Source organism: Chaetura pelagica, unplaced genomic scaffold, assembly GCF_000747805.2.
Source record: "Chaetura pelagica isolate M959 unplaced genomic scaffold, ChaPel_1.0 scaffold63, whole genome shotgun sequence".
In the NCBI taxonomy this organism is placed as follows: Eukaryota; Metazoa; Chordata; class Aves; order Apodiformes; family Apodidae; genus Chaetura; species Chaetura pelagica.
In genome coordinates, this window is record NW_009952896.1 from 1,215,271 (window position 1) to 1,233,407 (window position 18,137).

At 38.2% G+C, this 18,137-nt stretch overlaps 1 protein-coding gene across 1 annotated transcript in view; it reads right to left on the reverse strand.

The window, feature by feature from the left end:
- CDH19 (cadherin 19, type 2) overlaps window positions 1-8,119 on the reverse strand; it is a 36,544-nt gene extending 28,425 nt beyond the window's left edge. The window contains exons 1-5 of the mRNA XM_009995631.1: window positions 7,922-8,119; window positions 5,238-5,532; window positions 2,449-2,568; window positions 1,640-1,804; window positions 701-885 (exon numbers count right to left, since the gene is read on the reverse strand). Of these exons, the coding sequence (XP_009993933.1) occupies window positions 701-885; window positions 1,640-1,804; window positions 2,449-2,568; window positions 5,238-5,532; window positions 7,922-8,119 (963 nt within the window). The remainder of the gene's footprint in view (window positions 1-700; window positions 886-1,639; window positions 1,805-2,448; window positions 2,569-5,237; window positions 5,533-7,921) is intronic.
- Window positions 8,120-18,137: the final 10,018 nt, after the last annotated feature.

Below are 18,137 nucleotides of genomic sequence, written 5' to 3' on the forward strand. Positions count from 1 at the left end.
GCTTCTGGACACAATTAAATGTAAAGACATGGCATACAGAGATTGGAAGCAGGGCCAGGTATCCTGGGGGCAGTACAGACAAACTGTTCAGTTCTCTAAGCTCCTGGATTTCACTAGACTACCAAAATCTATCAGCATTTCAGATGATGACCCAGATGACCCAGAAATCTTTTTATGTGACTCCAAAATAAATCATACAGTGTTAAAGCCTCTTAAGAATCTCAGTTCATAAACTGATGTATTTTCGAGTATATTTAGTATCTTTTCAAACCAATATCACAGAAAATTTTCCACTATCTATTACTGTAATACATTCTGGCTTCAGTTAAGTTTAACAGGATGTGTCGGAAGTGAGTAAATATAGTGTACAACTTGTTGATAAAGGTTTCACAGGTGATGCATGGAAGAGATTGAACATTTTCTCACAACAAGATGAACAGTGTTACACAGCTAGTAATAAAGTAAGAGACTTTAACTGCCTCTACTGTGCTCAGAAGTAATAGGAATTCATCAAAAAAATTAATGAAAAGAAAGAAAAGTAGGCTTCTTTTTATCCCCCTAATATCTCAGTGAAACCACAAAGTCTGAAGAAAGAAAAAAAGATAGTAGAACTTAAAGCAATAGGCCTTTTTTAAACATCCAGTTTACTTGAGAGACTCTTTCCAGTATTTAGAGATTTTCTAGGTTTCTGAGATCTCACCTCTTTTAATAAGATAATTCCTTCTTGAGTTTCATTGTTAGTAATGATGTCAAAAACATCTGAGCTATCTCCTTCAATGAAATAGTTCATGGCTGCATTCTCCCCTATATCGCTGTCTTCTGCGAAGATTATGCCTATAGTGGTGCCCACGGGAGCCTCTTCAGAGATGCTCATATAGTAGAGGCCTAAAGAAAGAAATATTAGCAGGGTTTAATGATCTGCCATGGTTAATACCTGTTGTAGCTATGATGGTCTGAGACTCTTAGAAAGTTGGGGAAAGCCCTCAGCTTTTATTGGAGCAATGGATAGATCTTGCAGGCAGGGAATGACATCCTTTCCACTCATGAGTCCTTCTCTCTCAGTCAGAATTTAGCAGTAAGTAAAGAACTAAGGAGAACCACAGAATGAAAAAACAGTGGAGGAGGGCAACTTCCTAACTGTATTTCATTACTAATTCCTGATGTACTAGCCAGCAGCTCCCCCATCTGTTACAAACTCCCTGGATCTAGAAGGTCACATCATTTGCCAAAAAGTTTGCAGTATCTGTTAGCTTAGAATGAAGAGAAGAGAAAAAGAAACAAGGTGAGTGAAAATGGTACTAAATACTTTGTTTCCCATATTTTAGGCTTAGTTAGGGCAAACTATATGGAAAGAGAATAGTAAGTAATTTGTCTCCAAAGCCTAGTCATAAAACCAGCAGGACTGAGGTTCTTTATAATTAGAGGCTTTATTTTCCTCTTAACTTTTAAGCTTTTGTGGTATTTTGTTTGTTTGCTTGTTTTTTAATTTTTTTATTTTTTTTTTTTTATTTTTTTTAAATCTCTATGCTGAAGTTAAAGAATGGATTTGTTCTGAGAAGACCTACCACCACGGGTGGTAGAACTACCGTAGATCTAAATTCCCTCAAGACATTAACTACTGTAAGTAGCCTATACTCACGCTGTTGAAACTTAGGTGGATTGTCATTGATGTCAGAAAGGTTGATGGTAACAGTGGCTGTTGCTGAAAGTGCCCCTGCTTGCCCAACCATATCTTTGGCTTGGATGATGACCAAATACTGATCTTTTGTTTCTCTATCCATTTGGGAAGCCATTCGGATAACCCCTAAAAATGAAAAGTATAATATAGTAACATATCATGGATGTTCTTTCCCAACATTCAACCCTAAATATCAGTACAAATGCATCATCACATACAGTTACTAATTTACATGCTAGACCATGCACAGCACAACTAATACTGGGATTTAGTACTTGTGGTAACATCTACACTTTATCACAGACCCGTTCTGCATACTTAGGGTTCTGGACAGCAGAACACATCATATATCTCCTCTACTATATATAACCTTCTTTCTTCCCCAGAAATCAGGATTTTGGAGCAATGTCACATATCTGGATTTTCTCCAATATAGGTATAAGAATCTCACATAATGAGTCATAGAGCTATTAAACCAGAAGTGTTTCTAAGTCCATTTGAATGGGATGCTCAGTATCCAACTCTTTTCTTTAGCAATATAAATTGCTGAATAAGTTGTTGATTCTCTAGGGAGAAAGATTTTCAGCTTTTTATAGGAAATTATTGATTTCTTAATTATTATTTTTTTAGATCTAGGAGCTATGCAAAGATGTATAAGTGTAGAGCAGTATCAGTTGATCTTTATGTTGAAATGAAGAATGACATTTTTGCTTGCATCCATTTTATATCAGGTTATGAATGTTTTCAAGTTATAGGATCATTTGTAGTACCTGTCTTTGGCTCCACAGAGAAATAAGGCTGTCCCTGAATGAGACTGTAAAGCAGACGGGCATAATTCCCATAAGAAGGATCATCACCATCTGTAGCCGTGACCTGTGTAACCGAAGTACCTCAAGGAAAAAACAGAATAGATTATGTCTGTTTTCATCTTGTATAAATTATCTTGTAATTACAAAACATAAACTCTTAAAAAACCTTTAAACATACTAGTTGTTCTAGTAAACAGTCCTGAATATTTACAGGAGCAAATGACAGCTTCTGTAATTTCTTCAGGAACTGTTCTTCTTGTGTTAAAATTTTAAATTAAAGATAAATAGCATATGACTTTTCAATACTTTATTTATATGAGTTAAAATAATCTGCATCTTATGCCTTTTTTTTTCCCTGGTTTCTGCTATTTGAGTGGAGTACAGCAAATTGTTTTTCTTCCCCTTGAATATTCAAAGTATTTTATGGAAGTTTCCCATGGGAATAAGAAAATATAGCCACTTTATCACCAGTAGGCCCACCAGTGATGAAGTAATTAATTATTAGCAAGCAAAGGAGCCAAGAACAATAGCAAAGATCTGATAATACTTTTTATTTTTCAGTCTTTCATGAGCCTGTCCTAGTGCAAGGGAAACAGCTGAATCCCCAGTACAAAAGACACAGCAGAATGAGTGTGCAGAGTTTGATTTAATCTCTGGCTGGAAGTTAGTTATATCCAAGATACAAGATTGACGGCAAACTCATGGCATCATCAGTGATAATTGTCCTTTGAAATAAAATAATTACAGTAATATTATTTCATAAGTTAATAATTATTTTTGCTTTTTTTCCTCATCTAAGTTCTGCATAAAAATACAATTATCACTCTTCATGAGGAACAGTGGGAAACCAATCTATTTCCTAAAACTTTCTGCCATATGTTTACACGGTTTGACCTGCCTACCAGTATGGTTGTATAGTTATGATAAAGGAGAAAAGAAGAAATTATATCCACAAGTCCTTCTCCTCAGGGCTGCTCTCCGGCCATTCTTTCTCCAGCCTGTATTTGTGCTTGGAGTTGTGCTGAACCAGGTGCAGGACTCGGCACTTGACCTTGTTAAACTTCATGAGGTTGGCACTGGCCCAGCTCTCCAGCTTGTCAAGGTCCCTTTGGATGGCATCCCTTCCCTCTTGGGTGTCAACCACACCACACAGCTTGGTATCATCAGCAGATTTGATGAGGATATACTCAATTTCACTGTCCATGTCTCCAACAAAGATGTTAAACAGCACTGGTCCCAATACTGACCCGAGGAACACCACTCATCACTTGCCTCCGCTTGAACACTGAGCCATTGAAGACAACTCACTGGGTGTGGCCATTTACTTATCCACCAACTACTTACAGCCAATTACTTATCCACCGAGTGGTCATCTGACAAATTCATGCCTTGTTAGTTTGGAGACCAGGATGTCATGTGGGACAGTGTCAAATGCCTTGCACAAATCCAGGTAGATGATGTCAGTTGCTCTGCCACCATCCACCATCTCTCTAGCCTTGTTGTAGAAGACCACCAGATTGGTCAGCCATCACTTGCTCTTAGTGAAGCCATGTTGGCTGTCACCAATCACCTCTTTATTTTCCACGTGCCTTAACAAACTTTCCAGGAGGATCTGCTCCATGACCTTGCCAGGCACAGAGGTGAGACTGACAGCCTGTAGTTCCCTGGGTCTTCCTTTTTCAGCATAATTTAAAGAATCCAGTTTTCCTTTTACTTTGAAGATAATCAATTGGAGACAACAGTATCTACAACATGCTTGTTTATGTCTGTTGCAGTTACACTGTTATTTTAAGGATTTAAATGTCTTTCTATACATACTATGCATGCATATGTGTTTGTAAATATGTATGTAAACATACACCTATATTTTTCAGATATTGACTTTGCTCTCTGTTGTATTAAGTTTCCGGATGCATGACAGATACTACTAGTACAGGTCTGTTTGACTATGTGAAGATGGGAAAGAAGAGATGCAGGGATTAAGTTGTTCCTCTTGACAGGAAAACAATTCCCCCCCTTTTGGAGGGGAAATCATGAGTGCCGGTTATGTGAATATGATTCTTTTCCAGTTACAATACAGTATGATTTATACTGCACTGAGTATAATGAAGACATATTGCTTAATTATTAAGCAGAATCAGAGCAGACTGAAGGATGCTTTTGAGCACTTTTCAGTTCAACCAATCTTGTACTTCTGTCATTAAAAGGTCAGCTGAGGTAGGAAGACTTTTATATGCATGCTGTTTTTCTTCCAGGTTGATAGAAGCCTGAAGAGCTGACAGGTTGTAGCAATAATCATACACTGAACAATTTTCTAGAGGCTAGGGTGCCATTGTGATTGAAGAAGTAGTAGAATATGTCATTCCCAAACCTCCTTTGCAGTATCAACCAGCTATAACATTCAACCTATTCTGAATGGTAATGTTATATTTTTAAACAAGTACTGATCTTAAGGCCGAATCACTGATAGGTAAGTTACTCTCTGTAGTCAATCCAAGCACGTATCCAGATTCTAGAAAAGGACTTGGATACATGTAGCTACCTAAATATTTAAAGGCAAGGATCTTCAGTAGATATATGCACAATCTTCAGATTAAGCATATACCTTTGCGAATTTCCAAGCCTGAAAACAGTTTTCTGCCTTCTCATTGAAAGGCAGTCTACAAAATATGCTATTAAGATTTTATATAAACAAAGTTATCTAGAAAAAAAATCAGGAAATAAAGGGTTTGGTTCACATCATGTCATACCTTCAGGTGACATTTCTGGAACAGTGGCCACATAAGGTCCATCCAAGAACTGCGGTTCATGGTCATTGATATCTAGAACCTTGATAATAAATTCTGATTCTGGTTCTACAGGAAGTTGATTGCTCCTGTAAATCACTTGTGCTCTTAGAGTGTAGAAGGATTTCTCTTCTCGATCCAGCTTTTGTGTCACATAGATTTTGCCATGCTGTTCATCGATAGTAAAAATGCTTCCGGCTCCCTCTCCAGTCAAAATGTATTTTAGGCTGCCATCCTGCTTGTCTAAATCTGATCTAAGCTGCAAGTAGAAAACAGAAAAATATGCCACATTTTGTGAGGAACAAACTTTTGAAATATTCATTTTAGCCTTTCTGTATTTTCATTCTACAAATAACCCTGTCACTAGTGAGCCTTCTTGGACACTAATAATTAAAAGAGGGTACTGTAACATTTTCAGTCATGGCTCAGTTTTGAAGTACTGATATAACCTGAAAAAAGATCCCTCAGCCACTTCAAAGTGAAGGGAAGTACCTGCTTTACTTTATCAGCTCCCAGAGCAATTACTGAAAATAGTGCAAAGGTCCGTAAATATTACCTATTTTTTAATCAATATTATTATGAGTGACAAGTGTACTTTATAAGTTTAATATTTTGTTTTTTTAGTAATACTAGATGTAAATATGAGAGACAAGGTATTTTTTTTATTTTTGTTGAAATATTATAGTGATGAAAAGTCATTCTGTGATACAAGCCTGTATTATTAATTCTCACCTGAGTATTTATATATTTATATTTATATTTTTTATATATTTCTTGTATTTATGTATTTATATTAATTTTTATTCAACATTATTTGTTTAGTTAGTTAATTAGTTAGTTAGTTTGTTAGTTATTCTGACTCGGCTATTGGAAGAGAGAAAGGCTGTGGATATTGTCTATCTGGACGTCCAAAAAGCATTTGGCACAGTTCCCCTTAAAACTCCCATAAAAAACCTGCCTGCTCATGGCCTGGATGAGCATATGATCTGTTGGATCAAGCAGTCTGGACAGTCGGGCCAAAAGAGGTGGTGGTCAGCTTTGGACTCACTGTTTGGACATAACCTGTGTTGAATCACTTCACTCAGAATCAATTATGCCCAAAAGATTTTCATGACCTTGACCATGTTAAATGAGAGGCCTTTTTCAGATGACATTTGCTGAGAAAGCATACTGTAGCTTCTTAGTTAACCTGACAGACAGAAAAGAAGAAATGGTCTTCCCATTCTAAATAAGAATGGGGAACAAGAATTTATTTATTTGCCCTCGTATATCTGCCATTGCAGTGCTGGTGGACACATTCCTTTTTCTCAAACATAATAATGGAAAAGGATTAATGAGCCTATGTTAAATGAAGATTGAGCTCTCAATCTGACTGAAAAAAAGTTCATATTGAAATAGTGATGTAAAAACAGAGAATGTCTAACTTTGTATTTTCATCAATGAGGTTTTCATTCAGGGCCTTATTTACGAAAAATTAATTTGACTATCAGTTCATTTATTGAAAATAGAGTATAGTCTACTCAATAAAAGACATAAGTAAATATATCTGATTAGACCATGGCTAAACTGCAATAAATTAACCATAATCTTCAATAAAAAATGCCCATGGCTTGCCTGTGAGAAGCAGAAACCCAAGATTATAATTTTTTTTGTAAAGCAAGATGAGAAAGCATGACATTAATGAAGTTTCTTTACAGGAAACTGTTTTCCAGATAAGGGAATATGTTTACACTTGTCCTCTCCAAAGTGAGACATCACACTTTCATAGTAGTCACTTTGAAGGGGCTGTGAAAATGCAACTAATGAATGTTGAACACTTCACCCTTTGGGTTCAATTGAATTTTAGTGTTAGTTAATTAGAAGTTAAACTTAGTTTGGTTCACTCATCTAGAAGGTGCCTTAAAGTAAAGAACACTAGATCTCAAGATTGCAATTACTTCCAGCATAAAAAAATTCATAATATAAATAAATAATAATAATAAGCAGAGAGGGAAGAAAGAGACAGATAAACCTTAGTAAAACCAAAATTCTCTTAAAGCACATTTTTAAAGGAGGGTAAAAAAAATTTTCTCATTTTGCTAAGGCTATATTAATCTAATGAACCATGCAGATTCCTGTAGTTTCTCAGTGATAAAAGGATTTAGCATTAATCTGCATCATTAAAAATTAATGAGGGGTAAATCAGCTGCTACTTAGTGTAATAGAAAGTCATGCTAAATACTGCTTGTAAACTACACTTCACTCACTATGGCTGCTTTGATGCAATGCCAAAATTAGCACAAGCATATTGCCAGATGTTGAAAAATGAGCCCTTAACTTTCATTAAGAAGACAAAAAGGAACTTTTCTGCTTGATACCTTCATCTGTTGTATATGGAACCAGATTTGGAATCAGAGTAATTGTAAATGTGAAGCTTCCTTGGCAGCAGACACAGGTGAAAGAAGATTCTTGGAGTTCTCTAACCCTAAGTCAGGTCACAAGAAAGTATAGATGATGTGCTTCCTAATTACAGCTTCCTCAGTTCCTCTTTCTACATTTCCTGTTATTTCCTGGTCACTGGAGATGCTTAGTCTTACAAATCAAGGTAGTAGGCACATCAGCATATCAAATCTAACTTCATACCATCCTTGAGTCATTACTTTTCATACCTGTCCAATATACTCAGGCTTCTCAGAAGTCTGTTCCTCAGTTACAGAAAGTGGCTCCCATACCCAGCTACGTTTCACTCTTCGAACTGCTGTGAAAGACTGGTCTGTGTTTTCAGTACTGTAGTCATGCGTGCTTGGAGAGCTAGGCCAAAGCTGAAACAGCACCAGCATGAAAGACAGAAATGCAGAGCAATTCATGCTGAACCCTTCTTTCAATCAATTTTCATCTGTGGAAGAGGAGAAAAAAAAGAGAAAAAAACTTTGGCAAAGCATTACTTCTGTCTTTCCACTTTATATATTCATTCCATGCTAATATAAGAGCAGATTTGCAGTGTTAAAACCTCTTCCTCTCCTTAAAAGGAAAAAGCTGAAACAAAGTCTATTTCTGATTAAAATAGAGATTCTCTTAGACAGTGAAATAAAACTCAAGTGTTCAGCTTTCTTTTATGAATATCGTATACAGGGACTTTCTACACAAAAAAAGAAAAATGATTCCTCAAGTAATTTAACTTTCCAGTTAAGCTGAGTAATTGTATTTTGTAGTCTAGAAATAATTTCAAATAATTGTATGTTTCTGCTTAGACAGGGCTCATTTTGGGCTGCATCCACAGAACTTCCTGAGGATCAATATCTAGTCTTTGTGGCCCTGATGACCGACAGCTGAAGCAGAGTGGCGCACATGTTTTTTTAACCTCTTCTTTCCCTCTTTCCCAACTCAACAAAATGCCTGCAAAAATGACAAAGGTGGTAGGGTATCATGAAGAAGCAGCAAAAATGTGCAACTTTCTCTTTTCTGCTCAACAGAAATTGTCTTCACTGCTTTTACCACTTCTGACATTCTTGTCTTCAATTAAACAGAAAAGTGCAAATACATCTTGAAAGCTGTAGGTTTCTGCGTTTATTTTCCTTGCAACTAATATTTCTTTCAGAAAATGAAGGCTTTGAACAAACTAGATGCTATTCTTAACTTTTCAGTGATTTTGAAACTGAATTTTAATTAAAATGCAATGCTCAGATAAGTATCATATAATCATAGATTGGTTAAGGTTGGAAGGGACCTTAAAGATCTCCCACTATAGCAGGCTGCACAAAGCCTCATCTAATCTGGCCTTCAACACCTCCAGGGAGCAGGCATCAACAACCTCACTGGGCAGCCTATTCCAGTGCCTTACTACCCTCACGTTGAAGAATTTCTTTCTGATGTCTAACCTAAATCTACCCTCTTCCAGTTAAAAACCATTACCCCCTGCCCTATCACTACCCTCTCTGGTGAAAAGCCCCTCTCCAGCTTTCCTGTAGGCCCTCTTCAGGTACTGGAAGGTTATGGTAAGGTCTCCCTGAAGCCTTCTCTTCTCCAGGCTATGGTGAACCTCTATGAGGCAAAAAAACCCCAAAATTTGAAAATTTTTACCGCAAACATTTCAAGTCTTAAGACCTTACTTGACAATGGCATTAGCCATTCTTTTAAAAGCTTTTGCCTTGAAAAATAACATTTCCTAAGCAGGACCAGTCTACTTTATAAACTTATCACATGCCTGTCAGTTCGTACAACACACTGGAAAAAAATATTTGGCTGCATTTACTTTAGGCCTGAAAAATCCATGAAACTTTTACCTGTCCAGGATGAAACATGAATTTTAATATGATATTTAAATAATAATGTTAAAAATGCCCATCTTTATGCCTTAATTGCTTAAAATGACAGACAGTTTAAATTTTAAACTGTGTATATATATTTATTGAGAAAAAGATAAACGAGGTCTAATCATAATGTGTGTAGAATTGCCATTGCTAAAGTGTGAATTCAAATTGTTTTGGTTTTTGGCTGTAAAATTTTAAAAGTGTAAGGTAAGATTTGAATGCAAGGAGTGTGACTTGGGTTGACTCTTTCTGTGTAAAATCTCTCATTCACCTAAAGCCGCAAGAATAATATTTGTGACATGGAAGACAAGGACAACAAAGCTGAACTTGTCTCTCAAATTAAGCTTGACTGAGGATTAAAAGGCATAATGGCTTTGGGGAGTTTCTCAGTACAACAGGGATATCTAAAGCTAAGCAGTAATTCACACATAAACTAATATTTAAAATGAACATTCATTTTATTGCTGTACATACTGAAGGACAGACAATTAAACAAACAAAGCTGAATAGTAAAAAATACTTTTCTGAGGAATCATAAAAAAAATTATTTCAGTGATTATTTAAATGAGAAGACAGGTGTTCAGTCTGGGCCATAGCAAAAGCTTCTGGCTACCCATTCACTGGTGTTTTGTCTGCTTGTTCTGACATTGCTCACCTTGTTCAATGAAGTATTTCAGGCTTGTGGGACAGTATTTCATGGAAGAGTGAATACCAGACAGACACTCATTATCAAACTCATCTGACAAACACCATAAGTACACTGCAACATAGTGAGGGTATGAAATACAGCTACCTTGTTCTAATGTTGGCCATCTTTTAACAATGTGCTCAGCAGTCAGCCATCAACAACAGTTTAAAGAGCATAATTTATATTTTGGTCTTTTTCATTGTCTCTTCTCTACTAATTTGTGTTAATAGCCTATAATATATGTATTCAAGCTTTATGTCTCAGAAAAATTGGGAAGGAATAAGCATTTCTAGATTTTGACATATTGCACAATGATAAGTTTATAAAGAGTTTTTAACTTGAAACTACCAATAGTGGGCAAAATATTGTAAAATACCATAAATCTATGAATTGGAATTGAGAATTAGATATATATTTCTGGTTTTTCCTGCTACATCAGACATTCTCAATTTGCCATTAATTTCAAGACTTTTCAAAGCATATTTTCCTCATTTGGCATTGATACACTGCCTCCAGCCTCTAGCCAGCACATATTGTCATTCTTTATAATTCCAACTGTGGTCTTGTGAAACAATTACCTTCTTTCTGTTTCATAGCCTGTAACTAACTCTCAGAAGTAGCTCTCTTAAAATATTCTGAAACCAATTTCTTAAACTGAATTTTAATTAAAATGCAATGCTCAGATAAGTATCATATAATCATAGATTGGTTAAGGTTGGAAGGGACCTTAAAGATCTCCCACTATAGCAGGCTGCACAAAGCCTCATCTAATCTGGCCTTCAACACCTCCAGGGAGCAGGCATCAACAACCTCACTGGGCAGCCTATTCCAGTGCCTTACTACCCTCACGTTGAAGAATTTCTTTCTGATGTCTAACCTAAATCTACCCTCTTCCAGTTAAAAACCATTACCCCTTGCCCTATCACTACCCTCTCTGGTGAAAAGCCCCTCTCCAGCTTTCCTGTAGGCCCTCTTCAGGTACTGGAAGGTTATGGTAAGGTCTCCCTGAAGCCTTCTCTTCTCCAGGCTATGGTGAACCTCTATGAGGCAAAAAAACCCCAAAATTTGAAAATTTTTACCGCAAACATTTCAAGTCTTAAGACCTTACTTGACAATGGCATTAGCCATTCTTTTAAAAGCTTTTGCCTTGAAAAATAACATTTCCTAAGCAGGACCAGTCTACTTTATAAACTTATCACATGCCTGTCAGTTCGTACAACACACTGGAAAAAAATATTTGGCTGCATTTACTTTAGGCCTGAAAAATCCATGAAACTTTTACCTGTCCAGGATGAAACATGAATTTTAATATGATATTTAAATAATAATGTTAAAAATGCCCATCTTTATGCCTTAATTGCTTAAAATGACAGACAGTTTAAATTTTAAACTGTGTATATATATTTATTGAGAAAAAGATAAACGAGGTCTAATCATAATGTGTGTAGAATTGCCATTGCTAAAGTGTGAATTCAAATTGTTTTGGTTTTTGGCTGTAAAATTTTAAAAGTGTAAGGTAAGATTTGAATGCAAGGAGTGTGACTTGGGTTGACTCTTTCTGTGTAAAATCTCTCATTCACCTAAAGCCGCAAGAATAATATTTGTGACATGGAAGACAAGGACAACAAAGCTGAACTTGTCTCTCAAATTAAGCTTGACTGAGGATTAAAAGGCATAATGGCTTTGGGGAGTTTCTCAGTACAACAGGGATATCTAAAGCTAAGCAGTAATTCACACATAAACTAATATTTAAAATGAACATTCATTTTATTGCTGTACATACTGAAGGACAGACAATTAAACAAACAAAGCTGAATAGTAAAAAATACTTTTCTGAGGAATCATAAAAAAAATTATTTCAGTGATTATTTAAATGAGAAGACAGGTGTTCAGTCTGGGCCATAGCAAAAGCTTCTGGCTACCCATTCACTGGTGTTTTGTCTGCTTGTTCTGACATTGCTCACCTTGTTCAATGAAGTATTTCAGGCTTGTGGGACAGTATTTCATGGAAGAGTGAATACCAGACAGACACTCATTATCAAACTCATCTGACAAACACCATAAGTACACTGCAACATAGTGAGGGTATGAAATACAGCTACCTTGTTCTAATGTTGGCCATCTTTTAACAATGTGCTCAGCAGTCAGCCATCAACAACAGTTTAAAGAGCATAATTTATATTTTGGTCTTTTTCATTGTCTCTTCTCTACTAATTTGTGTTAATAGCCTATAATATATGTATTCAAGCTTTATGTCTCAGAAAAATTGGGAAGGAATAAGCATTTCTAGATTTTGACATATTGCACAATGATAAGTTTATACAGAGTTTTTAACTTGAAACTACCAATAGTGGGCAAAATATTGTAAAATACCATAAATCTATGAATTGGAATTGAGAATTAGATATATATTTCTGGTTTTTCCTGCTACATCAGACATTCTCAATTTGCCATTAATTTCAAGACTTTTCAAAGCATATTTTCCTCATTTGGCATTGATACACTGCCTCCAGCCTCTAGCCAGCACATATTGTCATTCTTTATAATTCCAACTGTGGTCTTGTGAAACAATTACCTTCTTTCTGTTTCATAGCCTGTAACTAACTCTCAGAAGTAGCTCTCTTAAAATATTCTGAAACCAATTTCTTGTTCCCTCCTACATTTCAAGTTTTTCCTTAAAATTCTAAATTGCAGTGTATTATTTATAAGAAAAAAAAGTGTTCAGTGTTTATGGTAATTCTGTTCTGAGACTGCTGTCCATCATTGTGGCTAGTATTGTCTTGTTATTCCCTTGTACTCCTCTGTCATTCCTTATCCATCAGTTGTCTCTTGTTTTACACTCAGTTTGTAATGTTTTTGTAAATGAAATGACTACATACTCTGTGTGATAATTATAATTTGCAGCAGAAGGGAGCATTAGCAAAAGTACAGAATTTTTAGGTTCTCTAGTTACATGCACAGATAGACAATGTTTTAATAGACTAATCTCTCATTCAAAAAAAGACGTTTTCAGAGACAACCAAAAGAGCTAACATTAATAATTTCCCAAGGGAATAAGAAAAATGGGGACCATTGTTCTGCTTCTTTCCTATTATTTGGGAAGTGTATCTGCAAATTTTCTTACTTGCATTGGATTGCAATAATAAAGACTGACACTTAGAGTAATAAGAATATAAATTGTTGTTGCAATACACAAGCTACAGCTTTTAAAGCAGTATCTTCCTTTTATAACAAATGAAAATAACAAATTTGATGTAGAGTATAAACAGATTTACCTTCTTAGCACAAAGTTGCAGTGTTCTTTGTTAGGTTCTAGAGCCATCACCAAATAACATTATAACATAAGATTATTCTCACTACAGAAAATTATGACTGAACTCACATATTGTAGAATAAATATTGTGCTGATAAAAAAACCTAACACATGTACACAGTAAAAAGATAAATTCTTGCCTTCTGGCATTTGTTTTTTATTGTAGAGAAGTAGCAAATCCAATCACAAGATGTTTGATTCACTGGACAAATCCTACTGGAACATTTTTGGCTCTGCAGGATACTACTCAGTACTGAAGAACCACTTGTCAGCGTAATGATGTAAAGGACCACATTCTGTGATTCACACTTGAATCTGTTTGCCAAATGATTTTCAGGAAGACACTTCATTAAATGCTCCAGAACTCTCTTTAAGATTCAGGTTCCTTTTTTTCTTTCATCCATAATTATTCTTTGCATACATTTTAACTAATAGTGCAATAAATCCACCTTTCCCATGTTTTTGAGGAGATTTAATTTCTCTAAGAAGCCTCAACATTTCAGTTAAGCAGACACATTTTACTATAATTTGATTTATTGTTAGACAAGCGGGTTTGGGTTTAGAGTCCATTTTCCATGTAAAATGAGAAAAGTGAGAAACACCCTGAAGTAAAATCATCCCCTCTATGTCAGTGGAAAACTGGCCTGAAATCAGATTAAAAAACTTATATTTGAGGAAACTTGCCAGGACTCATTTGCAAAGTAAACAGGTAATCATAAAAACAGCCCCTTACAAACAGTTAAAGATACCATACTTTAAAAAAAAATAAATTAAAAAAAAAAATTTTAATTAACTCACTTTGTGCTCTGTTGGTTAGTAAAATGCATTAAGATTTTTCAAGCCAGTCACTGAGGTGCAGTCATCGAGGCAGAGGCACCCCTGGCTTGGGATCATTGCCGAGGCAGGTGAAACCACGGCAGTGCAAATGTGCAGCAAGAGAGGCTGCCTCCTTTCCCTGAGCAAGAAGAGACAACTCCTGATCAAGAGGGGACAGCTCTGCCTCAGCGTGGGCTGAGGCCAGAGTGACAGTGGTCGAACCCCTGTCACGTACAAGTGCAGACCCCAGGGATCGTGAGTGACCCAGGAGCGTGGCCAACAGGGCACAGCACATCAGAAAATCGTGGTGCAGCAGTTTGCATGAGCAGGGTGTGCAGGTAGTGCACAGCCTCCCTCTTGGCTCCAGAGGCTAACTTAATTAGTGGTTGTCACTCTCTCAAAAGAGCATTAGCTATGGTTTCCACTTGGGCAAAAAACTGTTGCCTGGAAGAATATGGCACCCCAGATGGAAGTCTCACACAGACATGTGAGTGTCCAGGACTTTGGCTGCAGTGAGTACTGGAGCCTGGTACTTGAAATGAAGGGCATCACAGACAACACCTGTGTTTGATGTGACCAGGTGAATGATCTGCTCAGCCTAGTTGCTGTGCTGAAGGAGGAGGAAGAAAGGGTGAGGACTATAAGGGAGTAGGAAAGGAAAATAGACTGGTGGATTCAGACCTTCCCATGCCTGAGGCAAAGGCAACAGGTTCCACATGAAGCGTGGGATCCCCTACCTTCTCACCACCAGGTAAAAGGAGGGGATCAAAGAGATGAAGGGGAATGGAAACAGGTCCTTCCTCAGTTAGGCATGTGAATCCCTTCCTGGCCTTCCTTGCCTCACCAGTTGCTGCTGTGCAACAGTATGAGGCTTTGGAAATTGAGGGCCAGGTGAGTGAGGATGGAGAGGAAGGTCCATCTGGGAAGACACCCAGGGTAAGTCAGTCACCCCCACACCTTAGGACTAGTTTAACCAAGAAAAAAGTAGGGTAATCGTGGTAGGTGATTCCTTTCTGAGGGGAACTGAGGGTCCCGTAAGTTTACCAGATCCCTCCTACAGGGAAGTCTGCTGCCTCCCTGGGGCCCAGGCTAGGGATATTAGTAGGAAACTCCCTGGTCTGGTGCAGCCCTCAGACAGCTACCCTCTTTTGATTATCCAAGCTGGTAGTGACAAGATTACAGAGAGAAGTCTAAAAGCAATTAAAAAGGACTTCAGGTCATTAGGGAGATAGGTTGACGGAGCAGGAGCACAGGTAGTGTTTTCCTCTGTCCCTTCCATGGCAGGAAAGTGTACTGAAAGAACAGGAAAACACATGTGATTAACACATGGCTTTGAGGCTGGTGTCACTGACAGAATTTGGGGGTTTTTGATCATGGGGATGTTTACGCTGCACCGGGTCTACTGGCAAAAGATTGGGTTCAGCTTTTTCAAAGGGAAAAAAAGATTCTTGCACTTGAATTGGAAGGGCTCATAGAAAAGTCTTCAAACTAGACTTGAAAGGGGAAGGGAGTGACTCTGGGCTGCCTAGAGAGGAGCCTGTGCATGGTAGGCTGGTGCTTGTGGAATGGTGTGCTGGTAAGGCCTTTCAATCTGCCATCTCAATGGAAATGAGGGATGTTGATTCATGTGGCAGCAAAATAACAAGGCTTGACAGGTTAGTAACTGTGGAAGAGGCCAATAACACTCAGATAAGAGTTAGGGCTCCTCCCCTCAAAATGGCAGCAGGAGCTATTAACCCAGCTGAAGTGCACTTACACCAATGCATGCAGCATGGGCAATAGATAGGAGGAGCTGGAGGTTGTTGTGTGGCAGGAAAACTATGATATAGCTGCCTTCACGGAAGCCTGGTGGGATAACTCATACAACTTGAGTGCTGTGATCAATGTCTACCAATTTTTCAGAAGGGATAGATGAGAAAGAAAAGGTCGTGAGGTGGCCTTCTATATTAGGGAGATATATGAATGCCTGCAAATTAATGAGAGAGATGGCAGAGTTGAGTCCTTATGGATAAGACTTAGGAGTAAGGGCAACAAGGCTGATATAATCATGGGAGTCTGATACAGACCACCCAACCAGGATGAGAAGGCCAATGAAATATTTTATAAGCAGCTAGGAGAGGTCACTACCTCATGATAACTACCCCTTGTTCTCATGGGGGACATCAACTTCATGATGTCTGCTGGAAATACAACACAGCTGGTTCCTGAAGTGTGTGGAAAATAACTTCCTGACTCCACTGGTGAGGGAGCCGACCAAGGAAGGTGCCCTCATGGGCCTTCTCCATGAGAACAGAGAAGAACCTGTGCGGGGAGTAACAGTTGGAGGCTGTCTAGGGCATAGAGATCATGAAACTATAGTGTTTTCAGTTCTTGGGGAAGTAAGGTAGGGGGTCAGTAGAACTACCACCATAGGCTTCTAGAGGTCAGACTTTGGTCTACTGAGGGGACTGATTGGCATAATCCCTTGGGCAGCAGTCCTGAAGGGCAAAGGAGTCCAGGAAGGCTGGACATACTGCAAAAAAGAAGTCTTAAAGGTGCAGGAACAGGCTGTCCCCATGTGCCAAAAGACGAGTCAGCGAGGAAAACCAGCCTGGCTAAATAGAGAGCTTTGACTGAAACTCAGGAGCAAAAGAAGAGTTTGTGGCCTTTGGAAGAGGGGGCAGGCCTCTCAGGAGGACTACAAAGATGTAGTGAGGTTATGCAGGGAGAAAATTAGGAGAGCCAAAGCCCACACTGAACTCAAGCTAGCTACAGCTATTAAAGACAACAAAAAATGTTTCTATAAATACATCAACAACAAAAGGAGGACTAGGGAAAATCTCCATCCTTTACTGGATGCAGGGGAAACTGAGTGACAAAGGATGAGGAAAAGGCTGAGGTGCTTAATGCCTTCTTTGCCTCAGTCTTTACCAGTAGAAATAGTTGTTCCCTGGACACCCAGCCCCCTGAGTTGGAGGACAGTGAGTGGGGACAGAATGAATCAAAGAGGAAATGATCAGGGACCTGCTGCAACACTTAAACATACACAAGTCTATTGGGCTAGATGGCTTGCACACAATAGTACTGAAGGAGCTGACAGATGGGCTCACCAAGCCTCTTTCCATCATTCACCAGAAATCTTGGCAAACTGGGGGATATCCCAGTGGACTGAAGGGTGGCCAATGTGACACCCATCTACAAGAAAAGCTGGTAGAAGGATCTGGGAAAGTATAGACCTGTCAATCTGACCTCAGTGCAAGGAAAGGGCATGAAGCAAATCATCTTGAGTGTCATTATGCACCACATACAGAACAACCAGATGATTAGGCCCAGTCAGCAAGGGTTTATGAAAGGCAGATCCTGCTTGACAAACCTGATCTCCTTCTATGACAAGATGACTCAGCTGGTGGATGAGGGTAAGACTGTGGATATTGTCTACCTGGACTTTTGTAAAGCCTCTGTCACTGTGTCCCACAACATCCTCACGTAAAACTGGCTGCTCATGGCTCGGATGGGCATGCTCTCTGTTGGATAAAACACTGGCTAGACAGCCAGGCCCAGACACAGGTGGTGAAGATAGCTAAATCTAGCTGACTGCCAATCACTGGTGGAGTTCCTCATGGCTCAATGTCAGGTCCACTTCTGTTTAACATTTTTATCAATGACCTTGATGAGATGTTAGAATGCACTCTCAGTAAGTTTGCATATGACACCAAGTTGGGAAGAAGTGCTGATCTGTTGAGGATAGGGAGGCTCTACAAGGGGACTTAGACTGGCTC